This window comes from Scatophagus argus, chromosome 14 (genome assembly GCF_020382885.2).
Source record: "Scatophagus argus isolate fScaArg1 chromosome 14, fScaArg1.pri, whole genome shotgun sequence".
NCBI lineage: Eukaryota > Metazoa > Chordata > Actinopteri > Scatophagidae > Scatophagus > Scatophagus argus.
Window position 1 is genome coordinate 22,989,818 of NC_058506.1, and position 21,173 is coordinate 23,010,990.

Here is a 21,173-nt window from a genome sequence, read left to right on the forward strand (position 1 = left end):
TATTCCTGTGTGCCCGCATGGAGGAACCTGAGCCTCAGTTTTCACAGCTGATCAGGACTCAGCTCACCTGCTGCAGCACTCGTTTTGCTGCCGCCATCTTGACTGTGAGCAGAGGTGCGCTCTGACTGCTGTGACACCTGAAGTCACGAGGGAAAGTCAGAGAGCAGAAACATCTTTTGGTTTAGTGATGAGAAAAGTTAGTGAAGACTGAAGAACGCAGGCCTCATTACTCACCAAGTGGAATCAACACTGAGACTGAGCTGCAGCCACCCAGAGGACACAGTAACTCATCTACTGAGTGTGTGTGAGAGTGTGTGTGTGAGAGTGTGTGTGTGAGAGTGAGTGTGTGTGTGACAGAGAGTGTGTGTGAGAGAGTGGGTGTGTGTGTGAGAGAGAGTGTGTGAGAGAGAGAGTGTGTGTGAGAGAGAGAGTGTGTGAGAGAGAGTGTGTGTGAGAGAGAGAGTGTGTGTGAGTGTGTGTGAGAGTGTGTGAGAGTGAGTGTGTGTGTGAGAGAGAGTGTGTGAGAGAGAGAGTGTGTGTGAGAGAGAGAGTGTGTGAGAGAGAGTGTGTGTGAGAGAGAGAGAGTGTGTGAGTGTGTGTGAGAGAGAGAGTGAGTGTGTGAGTGTGTGTGAGAGAGAGAGTGTGTGTGAGAGAGAGTGTGTGTGTGTGTGAGAGTGTGTGAGAGAGAGAGTGTGTGTGAGAGAGAGTGTGTGTGTGAGAGAGAGTGTGTGTGTGAGTGTGTGTGAGAGAGAGAGTGTGTGAGAGAGAGAGTGTGTGAGAGAGAGTGTGTGTGAGAGAGAGAGTGTGTGTGAGAGTGTGTGAGAGTGTGTGTGTGAGAGTGAGTGTGTGTGTGAGAGAGAGTGTGTGTGTGAGAGTGAGTGTGTGAGAGAGAGAGTGTGTGTGAGAGAGAGAGTGTGTGTGTGTGAGAGAGAGTGTGTGTGAGAGAGAGTGTGTGAGAGTGAGTGTGTGTGTGAGAGAGAGAGTGTGTGAGAGAGAGAGTGTGTGAGAGTGAGTGTGTGTGTGAGAGAGTGTGTGTGTGTGTGAGAGAGTGTGTGAGAGAGAGTGTGTGTGAGAGAGAGAGTGTGAGTGTGAGTGTGTGTGAGAGAGAGTGTGTGTGAGAGAGAGAGTGTGTGAGAGAGAGAGTGTGTGAGTGTGTGTGAGAGTGTGTGAGAGTGGGTGTGTGTGTGAGAGTGAGTGTGTGTGTGAGAGTGAGTGTGTGTGTGAGAGAGAGTGTGTGAGAGAGAGAGTGTGTGTGAGAGAGAGAGTGTGTGTGTGTGAGAGAGAGTGTGTGAGAGAGAGAGTGAGTGTGTGAGTGTGTGTGAGAGTGTGTGAGAGAGAGTGTGTGAGAGAGAGAGTGTGTGTGAGAGAGAGAGAGTGTGTGAGTGTGTGTGAGAGTGTGTGAGAGAGAGTGTGTGTGTGAGAGTGAGAGTGTGTGTGTGAGAGAGAGAGTGAGTGTGTGTGTGAGAGAGAGAGTGAGTGTGTGTGTGAGAGAGAGTGTGTGAGAGAGAGAGTGTGTGTGAGAGAGTGTGTGAGTGTGTGTGTGTGTAGGTTCTGCAGAAGCTTTCTGTTAAAAGTCCTTATATGGTCAAACACTAGCCAGCAGCTTCGCCTGCTCTGTCTCTCTCTCTGTCTCTCTCTCTGTCTCTCTCTCTGTCTCTCTCTCTGTCTCACACACAACACACTAGCACACACACACTCTCTCACACACACTCACATCACTCAGTGATGTGTGTGTGTCATGTTGTAACATGTTTGACCTCAAAGCTTTTCCTCTTCTTTTCTTTCTTTCTTCTGCACATTTCTGCTTCCCGCTGCCACAACTGACAGTTCTGTTACTGTGTCCACTACTACTACACACAGTACTCCTACTACACGTATTGTTTCTACCTTACAGAAATACTACTTCTACTATGAACACTCCTGTTACTTCTCAGTTTGTTAATGTAGCACCAAATCACAGCAAAAGTTGTCTGATAACACTTTTCAGACAGAGCAGGTGAGACCAAACTCTGTAATTTACTACTACTACTACTACTAGTACTACACCTGTTTCTTCTTGTATCTTTACTATTGTTACTACTGCTTTTACTACTGTGCTACTACTGCTGTACAACTACCACAACTACTACCTCTACTCTTATTATTACCATTACTGTCACTACACTGCTGTTACTGTTACTATTATCACAAGTACTACAGTAACCAGTGCTTTAAGTAGTACTACTACAGCTTCTTAAATAGCTCACATAAGTCCCAGTGGATTACACTCAGCAGAAACACTACCTGCAGCAGTACCATGGAGCAGTACTCTGAGTCCTGCTGTATGTTCAGAGTGTCAGCAGATTAAATTCAAACAGCTGGGGATGCAGGACTGGTCACATATATACTGTTACACACACACACACACACACATTCCTTTATGCTCCATCTCTCTCTCACACACACACACACACAGCGCCCCCTGCTGGCACCAAGACTCAGTCTGACCTGAGAGTGAACCTTCAGCACTGTGACAGCCTGTGAAGCCGTACAGAGTACTCTAGTACTGTACAGAGTACTGCTGTTAAAGCAGTACTGCTAGGGGCAGCAGGAGTAGTAGTGACAGTAGTAGGAGGATGGTAATAGTGGCTATGGCAGTAGTAGTAGTGGTACAGTGTTGAAACATTTATGGTAGTGGTGGCAGTACAGCAGTAGTACTAACAGTGGTAACAGTAGTAAAACATGAATTACTTTGTGTTTCAGAAGCTTTCTACCACATCTCATGGCCTTCCTCACAGGACTGAGTTCAGTTTGTCATGAGACCAGCGTGTGATGTAGAGCACATCCACTAAATCATCTCCATGACAACGAGAACATCCATGAGGTGGGACAGAGCGGGTGGTGTCAAACTCTGAGGCAGACGCTGGGTTCACGGCGTGCGACCGTGCGGATGTCAGGAACACGTGTGAACAGTACAGGTTGACCTGATGTCTGCTCATGTGGACACAGAGACATAGGACATAAAGTGACTCAGCGTGTTCCTGTTGTCAGGCTGCAGAAGGCTCAGGAGGAGCAGCGCTGTGTGCAGGTGGAGAAGGTGAAGGTGGAGGAGGAGCTGAGGAACGAGATCACCTCGGCCAAACGGGAGGCCCATCGGCTGCGGGAGCTTCGCGAGGGAACTGAGAACGAGAGGAGCCGGCAGAGATACGCAGAGGAAGAGTTGGAACAGGTAGGAGGTCCCAGGTCCTGGTGTTTCAGCTGGGCGCAGCACCTCACCTCATCTCTTGTCAAACTGCCACAGGTTTACAACAAATTACCCACACTGAAACACGCTAATTTTGGTCTGAAGATTTCTGCCCAGAAAAGAAGAAGTTTGCTTTTGAGGTCAATGAAAATATCCTGAAAACGTCCAGGACAAATGCTGCAAGAGTGCAGGTGCTGAATGGTGTGTTCGGCAGGTGCGTATGGTGCTGAAGAAGGCGGAGCGGGAGCTGGAGTTGCGGGCTCGCTGGGCTCCACCGGACTCTCTGCAGAAGTGGCTTCAGCTGACGCACGAGATTGAAGTTCAGTACTACAACATGAAGAAACAGAACGCAGAGCGGCAGCTGCTGCAGGCCAGAGAGGGGGTGAGGACCACGACACACACTCACTACACTGACACACACACTGACGATGACGACGATGACGATGACGGTGGTGTTTCAGGCAGAGAAGATCAAGAAGAAGAGGAGCTCTCTGTTCGGGAACTTTCATGTGGCTCACAGCTCCTCGCTGGATGATGTCGACCACAAGATCCTCTCTGCCAAGTGAGTCCGGGGTCATGATGTCACGCTAACAGACTGAGGCTGTCAGCGTGATGAGCAGGTTGTAAGGCATAATGAATGAGGGTCAACCAACATGACAGAATACACTGGGTTAAAAGTGTCAGCTGTTACCTGAAGAGGTTCCTGGTTTCGTAGCCTCCCCTGTTCCACCTGTTAACTCCCCCTCAGACAGGCCCTGGCAGAGGTGACGGCGGCCCTGCGGGAGAAGCTCCACCGCTGGCAGCAGATCGAGTCTCTGACCGGTTTCTGTTTGGTCAATAACCCGGGTCTGGGAGCGCTGGCTGCCGCCCTCAACCTGGACCCATCCTTCCTTGGCCTACGACCTCCGACCCCTCAGCACCTCCTCCTCTCTGATGACCTTGATGACATGGATGAAGACATCCTGTCTCCTGGGACGCTGCAGTGTGAGTTAATGAGAGATGTGGTTGTTCGGGATCTGAGAGCAGATGTTTCATGTTCTTCTTCACTGAAGTAAAACATCTGATGACACATCTGCATCATGATGATGCACTGACAGTCTTCTTTTTCCGCTGCTGCTTTCATACTTTCAGTGGGATGAAAGTTTTGCAGCATTTGTTTTTTCTAGCAGTATAAAAATGCTTGTAAGACAAACGTTCAACGTATTTGACTTCACAAGCCTCGACGACTGTGTGTGTTTTTGTCTGTAGCTGCTGGAGGAGTTTTAGGAACTAAACTCTGGAGAGATTTATGTAAAAACACACTGACTTACTGTAGAGATTCAGTCACCACTCCTCACTTCAGGTTTCTTACAGAGGCCCAAGAGGGACAAACACGTTTCTGCTCTGTGTCCATCCCTGCTCTGATTGGTCCTCTTTTCTTGGCATCTCTCTCTTGATTGGCTCCTTCCAGACGCAGCCTGGCAGATGGACCGGCGAGTGAGCGACCTCTGGCCTCTGAGTGGCATCGCAGACACCCAGTCACCATGGAAACAATCCGGTTGGCCTCTCCCTCTTTCACCTTCCCTTCCTCTGACTGGTTCCTTTCTCTGTAAAGTCATCAGTCCCTTGACTGATGAGCGGCTCCACTGTCAGGGCCAATGATAAAAGGGCAAATGTGAAACAAATTCTATGTTAAAGCTCTTAAATAATACTTACACGTTTTGCTTTAATTTCTGAAGAAGCAGCAGTTTGAGTATCTGATGCCAGCACTCGGAGCTCTGTTGGTAAATCGATGAGAGAACCTGCTTCACGCTGTCAAACAGAGCGACAGATCAACCAGAATGTGGCCCTCATGTGAACATCTGAACTTAAAATTATTTGAGATTAAAAGTATTCAGTGGTGAAATTAAGACATTTGACAATTACAGACCTGTCAGGCAGGTTTTCTCACAGCTAACGAACCTTGGCTTTACAGCACCTGACACAGAGTGACATCACGTCCTCTTCCTCACAAGCACCTCACGGCTGTTCTTTGACTAACATCCACACGGTGTCTGTGGTTGTGTCGCAGGTTGCCAGATTTGGTCAGTGGGGACAGGTTTAAGGTTCTGGTCCATAGCACCAAACCTGGCAGCCTTGCAGTGATGATGTCAAGCTGGTTCCAGTCTTCATGCTAAGCTAGGCTAACATCCTGACTCCAGTTCTGGCCAAATCTAAGCATGTTTCCTGTTGAACTCTCCCTTTAACTATTCAGTGTTTGATGTGTGTGAACATGATGGATGGCAGGTGTCCGCGTGAACCCCACCTCACCCGTGCAGCTTCACCCTCCTCTTCCTACAGCTTCCTCCTTGTGTGGTCAGATCAGACGAAGCTGAATCACCTCCTCCTCTTCGTCTTGTCCTTCTTCGCTCAGTTCCTCTTTAACAGCAGTCTTCTCTTCACTAACGTCCACTTTCAGGTCTGCAGCAGTTAAAGCACAAACAAACCAGTTTTTCTCCCGTAATGTTCAGCGGCTGTCGTCTCGTGCGTCTCGTTTTGGAATCACATTCTGTTCAATCAGAATTTCTCTGATTGACTGATCAGATCCCAGAGCTGAGAAAAAGACAAAGAGTCTGTGTCTCTGTGGGACAAACTGACATGCTGCTTTATGAATCTGTTGTCCTTTGCACTCCAACTGTTCAGTTTTTCAGACTCTGAACTTCCTGCGGTCATGGCTTTCAAAATAAAACACTCAGCTCAATCTAACTCCTCCTCTCTCTCCTGCAGCTCAGAGCCTGATGCCCCTGCGACAGAGGATAGGAGACCCCACTCTGACATTCAGCTCTCAGAGGTTGGTGGAAGGGCGGGGCTTACGTCAACAGGAAGGGCATGGCCCGATCACATCATCCCGCCCTCCCAGTGGCTACGCCCGGCAGAGTCGGAGCCGCTCCATTGGCCAGCTGGAGTTTCTCCCTGTGCCCTCCCCGCCTCTCTCCTCCTCCCTGTCTCACCCCTCCATCGGCCCCACCTCTCCTCCTCATCCACCTGCCCTCTTCTTCTGCTCTCCCCCTCCTCCCCCCACCAGCACCTCCTCTTCTTCTTCCTCCTACGCTGAAGGCACCACTCATGTTTCCGCTCTGCTCTTTCGCTCCTCTTACTTCCACTCTCTGGAGGCGGCGTCCAGCCTCCCGCCTGCAGGGGGCACTGTGGTGAGGCGGAGGCAGCGCTGTCGCTCCGGCAGCTTTGGGTATCTTCCTCCGCACGGCCACTTTCCAAAGATACTTACATACTAACAGACAGGAGTTTGGATCAGACCTGTGTGTACATGTTGGAACAGTTTGTTTTTATTTTGAAATACTTCGGGGAAGATTTAGGGGTTGACAGAATCACGTGCACGTTTGGGCGTTTGCTGCTGGAGAACAACCCTGATTCATAGATAAGAAGGTCCAGACAGGTTTCATGAATCAGATGAAAGCTTTTCTTATTTACCTTTTGGTTAATTTTTATGAACAGTTTGAAGAGAAAATAAGAAAAGCTTTGAGAAACCAGCTGAAAACACATCGCACCTTTAACTCTCACTTTGCTTCCTGCTTCTAACTCTGTCCTAACTTTGCTGTATTTTGTTTTTTTTGTTCTATTAACACTATCATTTTTGTTGTCATGTTGTCATGTTTTGACTGAGTGTTACATTGCCTGAACACATACTGGACTTGAAATGAGCACAGAGATGATGACAAAGAAATCTGAGTTTCATTTTCCATCCAGAATCTTGTGTTGTGTTTCAGATGTCCGATAACTCAGAATCAGTGCTGAATCTTGTGTATTATTTTCAAGTAAAGAGAGAAACATCAACCACGTCATCAGCTCTCCATCAGTAGAGTGTTAGCATCTGCCTCAGACTGTGATGTTTAGCATGTTAGCAGCATTAGCTTCTGTGTCATTATTCTCTCTCTCTCTCTCTTTCAGGGACATCATGAACCGCTCAGACTCTGACTCCGCCCTCCCTCTCTCTCACACCTCCAAGCCTTTCCTCCTCTCATCCAGGCTTCAACCCCTGCAGGGTCAGGGCTCCTCGGTCGGAGGAGGAGGAGGAGGTGGCCTGGAGAAGAGCTCCAGCCTCGGGGAGCTGAGGGGCAGCTCTGCCGCGGTCCTCGCCTCCTCCTGCTCCACCCGCTCTCTCTGCATCACGTCTGATGTCGTTGACAGCCCGCTCGTCTTCTCGTCCTCCGCCTCGTCCGGCTCGCCGGGCAGCAGTCGAGGGATGGGTGTCCAGCGCCCAGTCAGTAGGAGCCCTGTGGAGGAGGGTGAAGGTGAGGAGAACGAGTCGTCAGGGAGTCGCCGGAGAAATGCTTTCAGTAAGATCTTTAAGAAGAAGCAGGGACGTCACTGAAGCGTCTCTAAACCTCCAAACCCTGACTGATGATGAGCTCTAAATCTTCATCATGATGGAAACAGGCGTTCGCAGGGATGGTTTTCATTCGACTATTTTGGTTTTGAGAAAAGATGAGATTTAGTATGACAGGCGACACCTTGAAATACGCAGACAAACCTTCAAACCAACGAAGAAGAGAAAGAGGCTGAGGACTGTGAAGACTGAGGACTTGTTCTTCCTCTTTCTTTACAAAAGGAGACAAACGAGGTGTTGAGATGATCTAACTGGATGTAGTTTTAGAAAAGGGAAATTCAAAATCAAAACTCTGGGGGAAAGTTAGCATCTTTAACTCTGACCATCTTCATGAGCAAAAGGCTTCTGCACTTCCTGTCACAGATCGGTACGATGACATGTCGCCAAACGTCCGTCCAATAACTGAGCTACCGATGAGTCGCATGACAAAAAAACAGACTATAGACTTAGGGAAAATCACCTTCCATTCAGTTCAGCCTCTGCAGTGACCAGCCAATCACAGCAAGGGGTTGGGACTCACCTATCAGTCAGGAAATCTGATGTGTTTTAGACCTGCAGGTGAACCAATCCAAGCAGCAGTAAAAGAAGTGAAGCTGCCTGGTTGAGGTTGAAGTCTCACTGGAGTTATTGTTTATTACCAGTTTTTATTTTTCTACAAAGAAACAGAGATTTGTGAGAGCTCAGATATTTAACTTTTACTCAAACGCTTCGCCGTCGTCAGACACCGAAGGCAGACTGAATGGATTTAGAAACATTTGAATCATGAATGTGGCACAAATACTCCAAAATGAGACACTCGTCAGGGCACAGGGAAGTTTCCAGTACTGGACCGGGACCAGGTGGACTGCGGGACACCGAGGACCGGAGGACAGAGAGGCTGCTGGTCTCTGGAGCTCAGCCTCTGAGGGCCAATCAGCTTCCAGTTTGTTCATGACTGTGTCAGGTGCATGATGGGAAGTCCGCTGAGGACACATTCACTGCTCACTTTAATCAGGATGTTTCTGATTCAAATCATTTTGCTACAACAATTTGTCTACCAATTCGTCAGTCCAGAAACCAAGACAGCAGTTTAGATCTGACTGATGGTCAAACAAACCAGACATCTAAAGAAGCAACTTTTGGTCACTGGGGATTAAAATGAGGATGTTTTTCACTGTTTTCCAACAACACAATAAATTGATTAAGTAAAACTGAAACTTATCCTTAAGTCAGCCCTAATTTTATTTTCAGATGGCTGCTTGTGTTTGAACAGCGTTTGGTTTTTTTTTATTTCTCAAAAAGTAATTTTGGTGTCAGAAGGAAATGTTGATTTTACAGTATCCAGTGAGGAAAGATGATGCAGACAAACAAACAAACAAACAAATGACTGCGATTCCAGCAACTTATTCTGTCTGATTATCAGCTGGAGACAAAAAAATGAGTCTGCACAGTCTCTCTCTCTCACACACACACACACACACATACACAGGTGATGTATGAATCTGTGTGTGTGTGTGTGAGGCAGGATGCTCAGAGGGATGTGAACTTTAAATCAACTCAACTCTATTTACTCTGAACAAAGGTGAGTGTTTATTTAAAGAAAGTGGCTGTGAGGACGTCCTGTCACATGCCATCACCTGAACACGTTCTGTGTGTGTTTAAATAAAGCGTTGGTGCACACTGGAAAGTGTTTCTACAGAAGTCTCTTCTTTATTCACTAAATCCTGCTTTTGAATTTAAATGTTATGGTCTCAGATTAATTTGAGTCCATTTTTCTTTACACATTTTCTTTCCTCCACCATCCAGACCAAGACAAGTCAAGACAACTTTATTTATACAGCCCATTTTTACAAGCAGTTTGTCTCAATGGGCTTAACATAACATCAGCAACATCCTCTGCCCTTTGACCCTCACAGCAACTGAGGAAAAACTCCCAGAAGAACCTTTAACAAGGAAACCCCGAAACCTCAGGGTGAGCAGCAGAGGAGGGATCCCTCACCCAGGATGGACAGGAAACCAGTTAACAACATGAGATGTGGGACAGATGGGGAATGTTCAGTCAGGGGAGAGCTGATGGAGGCTGATGGAGGCTCCTGGTGGGCAGGCTGGACCCTGAACAGGGAAAGCAGGAGCTGCAGGTTGGTTGATGAGCAGGGACGGCAGGCAGGGTAGAAGCACAGGGAAGGCGGTGGTGCAGGTGGAGGTTGGTGCTGGTGCATGGAGCAGCACCGAATGTCCAGAACCTTATTGTGTTCTCCAGCCGCCCTCACAGCTGCCCTCATAGAACCAGGGTTACAGAAGTACAGCATGTAACCACAGCCTGTCGACATCAGCAGCTGAAAACCTCAGACGTTCACCTGTACTATCTGAACACGTTAAACCTTCTCTTCAGTCAGAGCTCAGCGCCTCGCTGTTGACCCAGACAATACTGACAGTCGGTGGTGCGTTCACTGACTGCCAGGTGCTCTGGAAATCAGTCAAAAACAGGTAGAGGGTTAGCCAGCAGGTGGCAGCACTGAGCCAAACAACAGCAGACTGAAGAGAAAGGATTCGCTGTAATCTGTTCACATTCAGCTGTTCAGAGCGATAACAAGACGAGTCCACCTTCAGTCTGGTTTCAGAGCCCTTCACAGCACAGAAACAGCACTGGTCAAAGTCACAAATGACCTCCTCATGACATCAGACCGCGGGCTTGTCTCCATACTCGTTTTACTGGATCTCAGTGCTGCTTTCGACACTGTAGATCACAGCATTTTATTACACAGATTAGAACATGAGACTAGGATCACAGGGACTGCGCTACGCTGGTTCAAATCATATTTAACAGATAGATTTCACTTTGCTCACGTTAATAATGTTGTTAACTGCTTTCTTGCCTGTACAACATCCATTGCACGTCTGCCCGTCCTGGGTGAGGGATCCCTCCTCTGCTGTTCACCCTGAGCTTTCTTCCATTTTTTCCTGTTAAAGGTTCTTCTGGGAGTTTTTCCTCAGTCGATGTGAGGGTCGAAGGGCAGAGGATGTTGCTGATGTTATGTTAAGCCCTTTGAGACAAACTGCTTGTAAAAATGGGCTGTACAAATAAAGTTGACTTGACTTGACTTGACCTGACCATCAGTCAGCAGTTCTCAGGGAATGTACAGAAAAAATACAAAATCCTGACGTTAAAACTGGAACATCCAGAGGTTGTGTTTAAATTCAATGATTTACAGACACTAGAGGCATCTAAAGCTTTTTATGCAATTGAATGTGATTATAAAAGCAGAGATCAGGTCATGGTTATAAGACCCAAGACAACAAGGCCAAAGTCCAGATGAAGTCTCAGATCAGCACTGAAGTCACCTCTGATGACTTTATGTTTGTGCAGCCTGTTGTCTTATGAGATCTTTTCCACTGAAGCTGTGACCTTGTGAAACGTGTTTCTAGTGACATGAATTTCACCTTATAAGGCCTCCTCTTTAGAAAAGCAGCGTTTCTTCCTGTCTGCTTCACTCCTCCCCTGCAACACATCCTGCGCCACCTCTGATTGGTCAGCAGATACACCTGAAAGGAGAGCAGGATTTCGTCATGTCAGCGTGAAGGGCCACATGCCTTGTTCTGACCGTTTATCTACAAGGACCTTAAGAAACTGTTTTTCATCCCAGAACGCCGCCTGCTGCAGCAAAGTGAAGTCGTTCATTCAGAACCTCATGCACTAATCAGGGGATTTGGTGCCGGTCTGTTCCTCTGTACTCCTGCCATCAGAATCACCAGAGTTCCAGCCTCAGATTCCCTCCTCATGCAACCAGTAAGACGCTGGTGAAAACTCAGAAGTGAAGAAACACAAAAGAAGAAATGAAAGAAGAAATTTCTGTGGTCGAGTGACTCAACTTCCCTTCAGAGCGCAGAGCAACAACAGGTTTCGCTTCATCCACATTACAAACACACGAGGTGGACAAAATAACAGAAACACCTGAGCTGAGCGAGAAAAGCTCACCAGAAGATAAAGTTTCTGTCTGAACTCAAACTGTGTGATCAGATATTCTGTCCAAACAGCAGCACTGCATCCTGGACAGCCAACCTGAGCCAACTGCAGCGTAAAAAACAACCAGAACTGTCCTTTAATTTGAAAGGTGAATAATAACTAGAGGATAAACCCCATTAACTCTGTTTAGCACCAGCAGGTCAACGTTTTCAGCTGAACAGGTTTTGTATAAAATCCTGTTCACACATTCATGTTCCCCTCAGGATGAACTGCAGTAACTCCGGTGATCCCCTGACTTTTCCTCTAGCGCCACCATCAGGCCAGCATTTTAATGTGTCCAACACTTTGGATTAAACGCCTGCAGGAGTGATGACGTTCACATCAGCCTCAGCAGCACCTCGACTTTACTGATGATTAGCTAATGCTAACATGCTAAGCTAAGATGGTGAATGTGGCTGACGCGGTGTTGTTCTGCTGTCTGTTTCAGTGTGTTTTGCCCCCCCAGTTTTACTCATTGGCTCAGATTTTGTCAGTTTGGAGATTTTTCTTTGATTTTTGTGAACCTGATTTGGGGAAAAAGGCTAAATCGTTCAACAGTTGTGACGTACAAGCAGGAGTCTGCACAGGGTGTTTTATGTTGAAAAGCAACCAGATTCTCTTCGCCATTCCTGTGTGTGACTTCCTGTCCGCTCTGTGCATCCTGACATTCATGATTCATTAAAAATAAACGGTCTTAAACAGAGCAGAGCACAGCTGGTTCTGAAACACAATGTGCGCACCAGAGTCTCACGCATCGTCTCAAACGGACGCCATGTCAGAGACCTCAAAGTGCGGCTCGCGGCCCGACCGTGACCCTCAGACAAATTTTGTGTGGCCCTGAAAGTGACATGAAAAACACAAATTATCGGGACGTCGTCTACGCTGGTGCTCTTAGCTGAAGTTTAGTGGACATTTCAGTGGTTTAAGACAAGAAAATCCTTTATTGATCTCCAGAAGGGAAATTCAAGTGTTGCAGCATCTCAGGAAAGAAAAAGGTCATCACAAGCGTGTTTGTGTAGCACGCAGAGCAATGAAACAACGTTCTTCCAGGATGCCACATGCTGCATAAAGGAGTACACAAACTGAGTACATACATGAGTATAAAGACATGAGTATAAAGGAAAAAAAATAAAGCCAAAAATACACCCATTTTAAACAACACAAAATACAACAGTACAATAACAGTCTAAACAACAAGACAATAAACACAGTATGCTACAATGCAATGCAATAGTACCAACGGCAAAATAAACAATAAGAACAAAATATTCACACACACAAGTAGGCTGCAACATGACATACTAAACACAGAATATACACACACTGTATATTTGCAAGTGCAGCGCAGTGCTGTGTTACAGTGGGGAGTGACAGTGAACGTGACGTGAGACGGAGTCGAGTCTTTAGGGGCTCTTTTACAGTCTGATGTGAAACGTCTGTGTGGACCAGGTCCCGGCGTCCCTGCTGCGTCACCTCACTGGAGTCCGACCGCTTGCTGGTTTAAAGTCAGAGCTTGTGAATGAGTGTGAGGCTGCAGGACGATCGACATGTGACAGAACATGAGCTGCTCTCTCTCTCTCTCTCTGGCTGCTGCTTCTATATTTAACCCGCAGGCCGACTCGCGCTCACACACTCGACATAACTGAGGCCGCTGCCAGACGACCAGCAGGATGGAGGTAAAACTCTTCTTTAAAGTCTGTGCTCGCTGTGTGCGTGTTGTCTTTGCTGTGTTGGAGGCTGGATTACACACAGAGGAGGAAACTGCCGAAGATCACCAGAATTTTACCTCAGCTTGAGCGAACATTTTTGACTTTTCACATGTGATATGATGACGAAGCAGCAGAGCGAAGTGAACCATAAAATCAAACGTTGCTTCAGATGCCATCAGGACGCTCCTGTTGAAGGTGCCGTCAGGTCTTTTGGTTTTAAGTTTCCTGTAGTCATAGGACAGATTTACTTTGTTTAACAAAAACATTTGATAACTATGTGCATATATGTATAAAAAACAATTAAATCCGCTTCAGAAATGCCTTCTGTATTAAACAGTGTAAACACGTGCTTCTCAACTCAGTGTGTCGATCTCATCTATCAGAAGATCGAGTTTTAAGTTCTGCGTGCAGTCCACTGAAAGCTGGAAATTGGACCTTTCCAACAGCATTTAAATGCAGCACGTTTAAACATGCTGCACGTCTCGCCGCGACAGCCGTCTCAGACATCCACATAGAAAATGCACATAAGACATGATGGGGAAATATAAAAACATATCAGCAGACTTTCTGTGACTGTGAGATGAGCTTAGCACAAAGGCTGGAAGCAGATGGAAACTGTTAGCCTGACTCCAGCTAGACAGAAATAATCTGCCTTCCAAAGTGAATTTAGTTGCATGCTGGTGTGCTTTGGTGTGTTTTCTTCTGACAAATGAAAGGATCGTGTGAAGGCACCGCAGCAGGATTTAAAACAGAAATTCTTTGCACTGGAGTCGCCTTTGGTGTTGGTGTTGTTATTCAGACAGCGGCGTTGGAGGCCATTTTGTGCACAGGGTGGTTTTCTTGGCGTCCCAAGTCAGGAGAGAAAAGTGGACTTCAGCTGCAGTTTGTCTCCTGCTGTGTGAAGTCCCATCACTCACACAAGACAGAATACGAACTTTTTGAAATCGACACGACACACTCGTCACATGGGTCTAAACGAAAAAGTCCCACACTCAGACCAGCTAAAGTTTTTATCTTAGCTTAACTCAAACCCGCAGGATTCGTCACGAATATCACTGAGCCTCACGGGACCCCGAAGGCATCAAGTGATCTGAAGACGGGCGTGGAAGTTTCACACTTTAATAGCTGCTATTCTTAGTTTAAGAAACAACAGGAATGAAGTCACACACACACACACTCTCTCTCACACACACACACACAGAGTGAAAGAGGAAGCGGTTTAACGGCCGTATTTTCATCAGCGCTGCTTCAGTTTACAGGTCGAGTACACACTGTGGAAAGAATGAGCCAGTGAGAGTGTGTGTGTGTGTGTCTGTGTGAGTATGTGAGTGTATGTCCGTGTGTGTGAGTGTGCGTGTGATTTCATTATCTGTTGAATGCCAGCTATGTGAGGCCTTCAGCTGTGATGGAGGTGGCTCAGGCCCGCGTCGACAGCTGTGTGTGGATGCGAACTCTGACTCTCGTTCAGGGTTTGCACTGATGCAACAGGACCGAAGCCGCTTGTGTTTGTGAATTCAGGAAGGCTACAAGTGATTCACGTTACACTTTTCACTGGTGGGATGCCAGTGAGGGATCGACACCCTGTTGTTGAATCTAACTGAAGCGGTAGCAGATTAAGTGCTAAACTAAGATAAACGCATCCTTGTGCAACAGCATTCAGCTACAAACAACCAACATTATGCTACAAAGCACAAGCTACAGCAGGTACAAACAGTTAGCTTAGACAGCAGCAGAGGGAAACCGTTAGCCTAACTGCTGTCAGCAGCCCAGAGCCATTACACTCACTAACCTGGTGCAGAAACACCAACAGTCACAGCTGATCATCAGTTAGCTGTAACTGATGGCAGTCAGTGGGTCACCCACAGTGAGCTGCTGCTAACCAGCGCCGGTCAGGTTCAGGTTCAGGTTCAGCCTTAGCCGGTCTGGAGACAGGGGAAAAGCTGGCCCACCTGTCTAACTGACAGGCTGTTTATTGAACGTGTGGAAAAACAAATGTCCATGGGAGACTGTGAGGTTTTAGCCGTTAGCAGTTAGCATGGTTGACCGGTGAGCCAACAGTCCTGAACTTGTAACGAGGTGTCAAGCGTGAGGCCACACTCTCCTAAGCCCTCAGATCATAACGTGGTTAAGTGGTGAATAAGCCTGAGCTCATTTGCATTCACCACAAAGCAGCTGACAGGATAAGAAACCATCCAGTGCAGTCCAAGTCACCTGCTGCACAGGGCGGGTCGAGCACCAGCCGGGGACACTAAGAACAGCAGCAGCAGCAGCAGCAGTTTTTATCCTCCTTGTTTCAAACCTTTATTGAAACCAGGAGGGAAACGTGTTCACACTCTCACCTGGAAGCTGTCCAGCACAACCAGTCTGACCTGCTGGGAACTTCCTGTTGCCTTTTACTTAATTATCGAGGACTGTGTGATGATGTTTGTCTCATGTCACTTCTGTTTGTCTGTTTTAATGAGTTCTTCTTTAAATGACCCTAAGCTTGTGGCATCTGTAATCTGATGTCAGACGCTGTTGTCTCAGATGAGACCTGCAGACGGACGCTGAACAGTCACAGTCAAGTCAGTCACTCGTCGCTTTGTTGCCATCCCTGTTCACTGTTTACATCTTTTTATTCAGGTTGTTTTTATATTTATAGCATTTGGTATTTTGTAGGTTATTGGGCTTGTACCGGGACCAGGGAAACTAATTTCGTTCCACCTCATGTTTCTACATGTGTGAAATGACAATAAAGCTCCTTGAATCCTCAAATCCTTACCTTAAGTCCTTCTTGCTTCCTTCTTTCCTTCCCTCAGGACGAGACTCCATCCCGGCGCTCTGTGGCCGAACTGGCAGGACGATTCAAAAGCTCGGCTCCTCCACCCGATGCTGCCGGACATGAAACGGTGAGTTCAGCATCACAGACCCCAAAGCCCAGTATGAAGTGACTGTCAACGGGGTTCCCAACTGTGAAGAGAACACGACTACAGACAGACTCACAATGACTGTAAAGAGACCAACTCCAGCCACAAGGACACTAAACGACTGCAAGGAGACAAACCCATCCAGCAGAAAAGAGACACCAAACGGCTTCAGAACGGACCAAACCAACTCAAAGAACGACCGAAGAGACAAAACGAGCAAAGTGAAACCTGTCGTCTGATGCGGTTTGGCGTCTCTTCAGTCTGGGGGGTTTGGTCTACGAGACGTGGGGGTCTGGGGACTCACACTCTGTGGCTGTAAGACATTTGACAAACAGCTGCAGTGACGAATCACAGATATTTACTGAAATCATTTGATGTTAGAACATAAAGCTGTTTAGCTGGTGTTCATTCATCAGACTGACTGTCGCACTGCAGTCTCTGTCCAGTCCTAACGGTCTGTGAAGGGGACATGAGGTGTGTGTGTGTGTGTGTGTGACGGTTAACATCAGTTTTATCAGTGAAGAAAACGTTTGTGAAGGTTCTACTTTTCTGACGGTTTGAGCTGATCTGGTTTGCACAGCTGAGGCTCTGAAACACAAGCATCACTTCTGTATGACACACGTGTTGTTTGTGTGTTGTGCTGTGGCTTCACCTCAATCTGTTCCTCCTCTGTGGTCCAGTCAGTTCACTCTGTGGTGGTGAAAGGACGAGGTCGACACTGTTGTCCTCTGGACTCAGACGGCATCAGGCTGTCGGCCTGCCGTCACATCAGAGCGGATTAATGACGTCTGTTTGTTCACCAGGAGAAGCCGGTCAGACGCAGACCCCCTCGCACCTTACAGCTCGCCAAAACACCTGGAGACGACCAGGAGGTGAGAGACACACAGAAGTTACCATCAGGTTGTGTTTAAGTGTAACTTCTGATCTCATCAACAATCAACAGCCTTTACTGTGTGAGCTCTCGTATTAAAGTGTGTGTGTGCGTGTGTGTGTGTGTGTGTGCGTGTGTGTGTGCATGCGTGTGTGTCAGCAGCCTCCAGGTGTCACCTCTCCTCTACCTGCCAAAGCCAAGAGGAACTCTGCCCTGATTGAAAAGCTTCAGGTGAGTTCAGGTGAACTTTGCTGCTCTCTGCTGGTCTATAGAGGGAACTGCACTCTGACGTCACTCTGACGTCACTCTCTCTCTCTCTCTCTCTCTCTCTCTGTAGACCAACCTCGCTCTCTCTCCCTCAGCCCTGCTGCCCTCTCCAAAGAGTCCGGGCTTCAGGCTGCTGCCTCCCGCCTACCCCCCACCCTCCCCCACCTCTGCCCAGGCTACCACAGTAACCACCTTGTCCACAGCGTCCCCCACCAGTCCTGTTGCTGCCTCTCCATTAACAGAAGAGGAAAGTCCCTCTTCCTTTGACATTCCTCCCGCTGTGGGCGAGGGGTCCATCCTGTCAAACGACAACATCAAGGTCAGTCCACTGTCCATCATGTCACTTTTCATTGGTTTGAATGAAGTGACCTCACCTGTCTGTCTCTGCTCCCATTGGTCCTTCTCCAGGGCAGAGCTCGGCACTCCATACGCCGACGTCCTCCGTCCCGTCGCCACAAAAAGTCCAGCAGCGGAGAGGATCTCGACAACACCAACGACGGAGGAGAAGGAGGAGGCGAGAAGGAGGAGGAAGGAGACGTTTTCAAACAGGAAGGTCAAACAGACAAGGAGAAGGAGGACAAAGTGGGTGATTTGACGTCCCCTGAGAGAAATGAATCCCACAAAGAAGATCACCCAGACATCATCGCCAAGCCCAGAGAGGAAGACGAGGAGGAGGGAGAGAACCGATCCACAGGTGGAAGGGAGGGAGATGAGTCTTCACCAGGAAGAAAGGAGGAGGAGGAGGAAGCTCAGGAGAAAAATACAGAGAAACAGGAAGAAGATTTGACAGACAGCAAAGAAGAAGAAAAGACTGAGGTGACTCCTACATGTCCAACATAAAGGCCTAAAGACATCCTTTATTAAACCCAACTGCAGCACCAACACCTTCATTTACAATTTTCACTTTTATATTTGATGACATGTTAATAAAACCCCTTTCTGTTTTCTGATCTGCTCACATTTTCATTTACCATCAACACAAACTCAGCACCTCCTCCGCACTGAACAAAATCAACACAAATATTTCCATCAGTACAAAACACTGACACAAAGATGGCCAACGTATCTCCACTTCTTCCCACTGTACAAACTGAAGCCAGAACATCTCTGATACCAGTGCTGCCATCTTGTTCTGGTGATGTCATTTGGAGCCAGACTCTGAGCCACTCAGGAGCAGTACTCAGCTGTCGATCAAGACATTTCAACCCCATGTTATAGCATCAAGTAACTAATAAAACCCCAAACATAACAGAAAAATGAACACTTGAACAAACATCAGCGTGATAAGAACTACCTTAAGGCTTTGGTGACAACAGAATTCATGTTAAAATGTGACCTGGACATTAGGGGCTCATTTAAACCTCATGCGCCATTAAATCAGCTGCAGCATCAAAAAATTCTTGAGGAAGCCAAGTCAGATCTGTTTCAGCTCGTCGAAGCTTCAGAGTAACTTCCTGTTAAGGGCTTATCTGGTTCAGACCAGCAGACGCACTGAGGTGGTGGAGACCAAGCACAGAGCTAAAAGAAGAGTGGACTGAGACCCATCAGGAGACACAAGCAGACTCCACCAGATCCATCAGGTCCATCTGTGACTGCTGGTTGAGGATGTAATCAGCTGTCTGACAGTTCACACGTTGTGTTAACTGTTTGTTTTCGATGGAAACACGTGGACAGAAAATCAGTTACTGCAGGTTTGTGTTTTTGCTCTCCCACAGAAGACGAGCTCGACTGCAGATGAGCAGTCAAACGTACAGCGGAGTCGCGGCACTGCAGCCATGTTGAGCCCCTGGGGTGGTGGGAGGGAGAACCTGTGGCAACAAGGCCTGAAGGAGGCCTATGAAACTGCCATTTTATCTCTGCTGTGATGGAACCAGAAAGCAGACTTTGGTCTCACAAGTTTGTCTTGTTAAGAATCACTGATGTAATCTGGACTTAATTCAGGATCAAGTTTGGTTTCAGAACTCCTGAGAATGACAGATTGCTTTTAGCAACCCTCGTTACACCACAGTGCGTTTGTTTTATGCTGTCATGTTATTGTCTTCCTGCTGCCCTCAGAGCTGGGGCTGATGATGATAGCGAGGATGACATGTGATTCAGTGCCTGCACGTTTATTTAAGGTAAACTTTACTACCAGTGTGGGAAGTTCTGTCGTGGCTGAAAGGCCGTCATACAAACTACAGACTGGACTTCTCTCGTGGCTGAGGTCGAGAGAACCAGCGGATGTTGCTGTGATGTTATTTAAAGCCATTTGAGACAAACTGCTGGTAAAAATGGGCTGTACAAATAAAGTTGTCTTGTCTTGTCTCGTCTCTCTCAACCTGTCACACTTGGCAGCGCTGACTGAAGCTGATTCGGATTCCTTGACTGCACAGCTTAGTTCTCACCTCAGCTGATTTCAGGAAGACATTTCAACTGTACTGTTAATCTGTACTGTTCATAAGAATTTGTTTTGGGACGTCCTGGAACTTGATGAGCCAAAACAAAGCAGCTCCAGTCCCTTTGGGTCACTCCTAAACTTGGTTTCATTTTGTACTGCTACTTTACAGTAAAGTCTATGAAGAGAAAGCGACAGGGACGACGCAGTGCATTCTGGGTGTTGGTGTCTGGTTGGTTTCCTGCCTTTTGAACAAAAGGGAACATGACAGACTGTCTGGCTTCTGTTAACGAAGCTTTTTATTGTTTTAAACTGTGCAAAGACTCAGAGGGTAAAGAAACTGTAAACTGTGTGAAACTTGAGATGTGACCTGAAATTAAAATCCATATTTTTACTACATTCATGTCTGTCTGCTCCTTAACGTCTATCATGTTCAAATCAGTTCAGTCAAAACACTACAAGGCAAAGTTTTCTCAGCTTTCAGCAGTTAAACGTACCAGCAGTACACGACAGACGTGTTAGCAGTAAACTGCACCACAGTATCAAGAGTAAAAAGTGCAGAATGTCAGCATTTAAACGACCCGTCAAGGTGAAACGTAAAACCTCAATCTGAAAATATTTCCCTCCCAAATGTCAGTCAGATTATTAACTCGTTTGCTCACATTTCTACATTTCTACATCCTCTGGAGTCCAAAACGTTATGTTAATGTTTAAGCTCATTTATTGATAGATAAAAAGAATTTTTTTATTCTGGCTATTTAAAATGATTACTGTTGATTTCTGGTGTGTGGTTTACTGTGAGCTGTGATGGATTTTCCACAGCTGGCGCGTCTCCACATGACTCAGTAACTCTTAATCTGTTGAGGGCTCCTACCTGGAAAAGAAGGATCTGGAAGAAGACGCAGCGAGAGGAGGAAACCTGCCTGCTGCCTCTAAATCTGATAATCGGTTTGATCTTCTCATTAAGTCTCACTGCTGCCTGAAATAAAACACATTAACATGACAGGGCTCCCGCTGCCAAAAACTAAGAACCTGGAGCCCTGAGGCAGGCTGGGAGAATACGAGTCTATGACCGGGTTTATAACGCGTTTATTTATACCAAGTGTCACGCAGTAAGACAAGCGTCTCAGTTTCTACTCTGTGAGCAGTTCAAACTCCGAGCTGAAAACATCTTCTCATTGGCAAAAGGTCAAAGGCCGCAGACTGGGTCCACCAGCCCAGCTGCACCGGGCCTCTCAGCTCAATGCTAATGTGTCAGTGACAGTGTCCATCACTTTCGGAGTCATTTAAGTGACGTTTCCACCGCGGAGCCCAACAAAAGCTCAGCTGTGAGCTGACTGGACGAGCTGCTGACGCTCTGATCGGATTGATCTGAGCTGGCATTGTTTCTCAGTAAAGCTGCTGGTGCTCAGATCCGGCTCTGATTTTAGGTGTTGCCAGTGGAATTTGGATCACCTGCTAACTGGAGCTGTCAGGAA

General features: G+C 47.1%; 2 protein-coding genes and 1 long non-coding RNA gene across 12 annotated transcripts in view; 2 read left to right on the forward strand and 1 right to left on the reverse strand.

The window, feature by feature from the left end:
* Nucleotides 1–9,252, forward strand: part of LOC124070191 (stromal interaction molecule 1-like) — a 16,488-nt gene extending 7,236 nt beyond the window's left edge. For 7 of the 8 annotated variants that reach the window (XM_046409823.1, XM_046409830.1, XM_046409829.1 and 4 more), the window contains 7 exons: nucleotides 3,031–3,208; nucleotides 3,438–3,605; nucleotides 3,685–3,785; nucleotides 3,972–4,207; nucleotides 4,674–4,760; nucleotides 5,969–6,032; nucleotides 7,148–9,252. In XM_046409823.1, the coding sequence (XP_046265779.1) occupies nucleotides 3,031–3,208; nucleotides 3,438–3,605; nucleotides 3,685–3,785; nucleotides 3,972–4,207; nucleotides 4,674–4,760; nucleotides 5,969–6,032; nucleotides 7,148–7,571 (1,258 nt within the window). In that variant the 3' untranslated portion in view covers nucleotides 7,572–9,252. The remainder of the gene's footprint in view (nucleotides 1–3,030; nucleotides 3,209–3,437; nucleotides 3,606–3,684; nucleotides 3,786–3,971; nucleotides 4,208–4,673; nucleotides 4,761–5,968; nucleotides 6,033–7,147) is intronic. The other variant, XM_046409828.1, reaches the window with a different exon arrangement.
* A 1,329-nt stretch (nucleotides 9,253–10,581) lies between these two features.
* LOC124070913 lies at nucleotides 10,582–17,016 on the reverse strand. 2 transcript variants are annotated; one of them, XR_006845258.1, is made up of 3 exons: nucleotides 16,836–17,016; nucleotides 16,039–16,496; nucleotides 10,582–11,108 (listed from the first exon to the last, which is right to left on the reverse strand). It is a non-coding gene; the product is annotated as an uncharacterized LOC124070913 (long non-coding RNA). The 2 variants fall into 2 exon arrangements; XR_006845257.1 differs by lacking the exon at nucleotides 10,582–11,108 and adding an exon at nucleotides 12,490–13,502 and having other exon boundaries at nucleotides 16,836–17,015.
* Nucleotides 13,105–18,271, forward strand: dub (duboraya). Of its 2 annotated transcripts, none has more exons than XM_046411247.1 (6): nucleotides 13,105–13,244; nucleotides 16,076–16,165; nucleotides 16,987–17,055; nucleotides 17,214–17,285; nucleotides 17,392–17,640; nucleotides 17,730–18,271. In XM_046411247.1, exons 1-6 carry the CDS (start codon nucleotides 13,239–13,241, stop codon nucleotides 18,159–18,161), a joined length of 918 nt encoding a protein of 305 aa, XP_046267203.1. In that variant the 5' UTR covers nucleotides 13,105–13,238; the 3' UTR covers nucleotides 18,162–18,271. The 2 variants fall into 2 exon arrangements, with proteins under 2 accessions (XP_046267203.1, XP_046267204.1); XM_046411248.1 differs by having other exon boundaries at nucleotides 17,217–17,285.
* The last annotated feature ends 2,902 nt before the right edge of the window (nucleotides 18,272–21,173 follow it).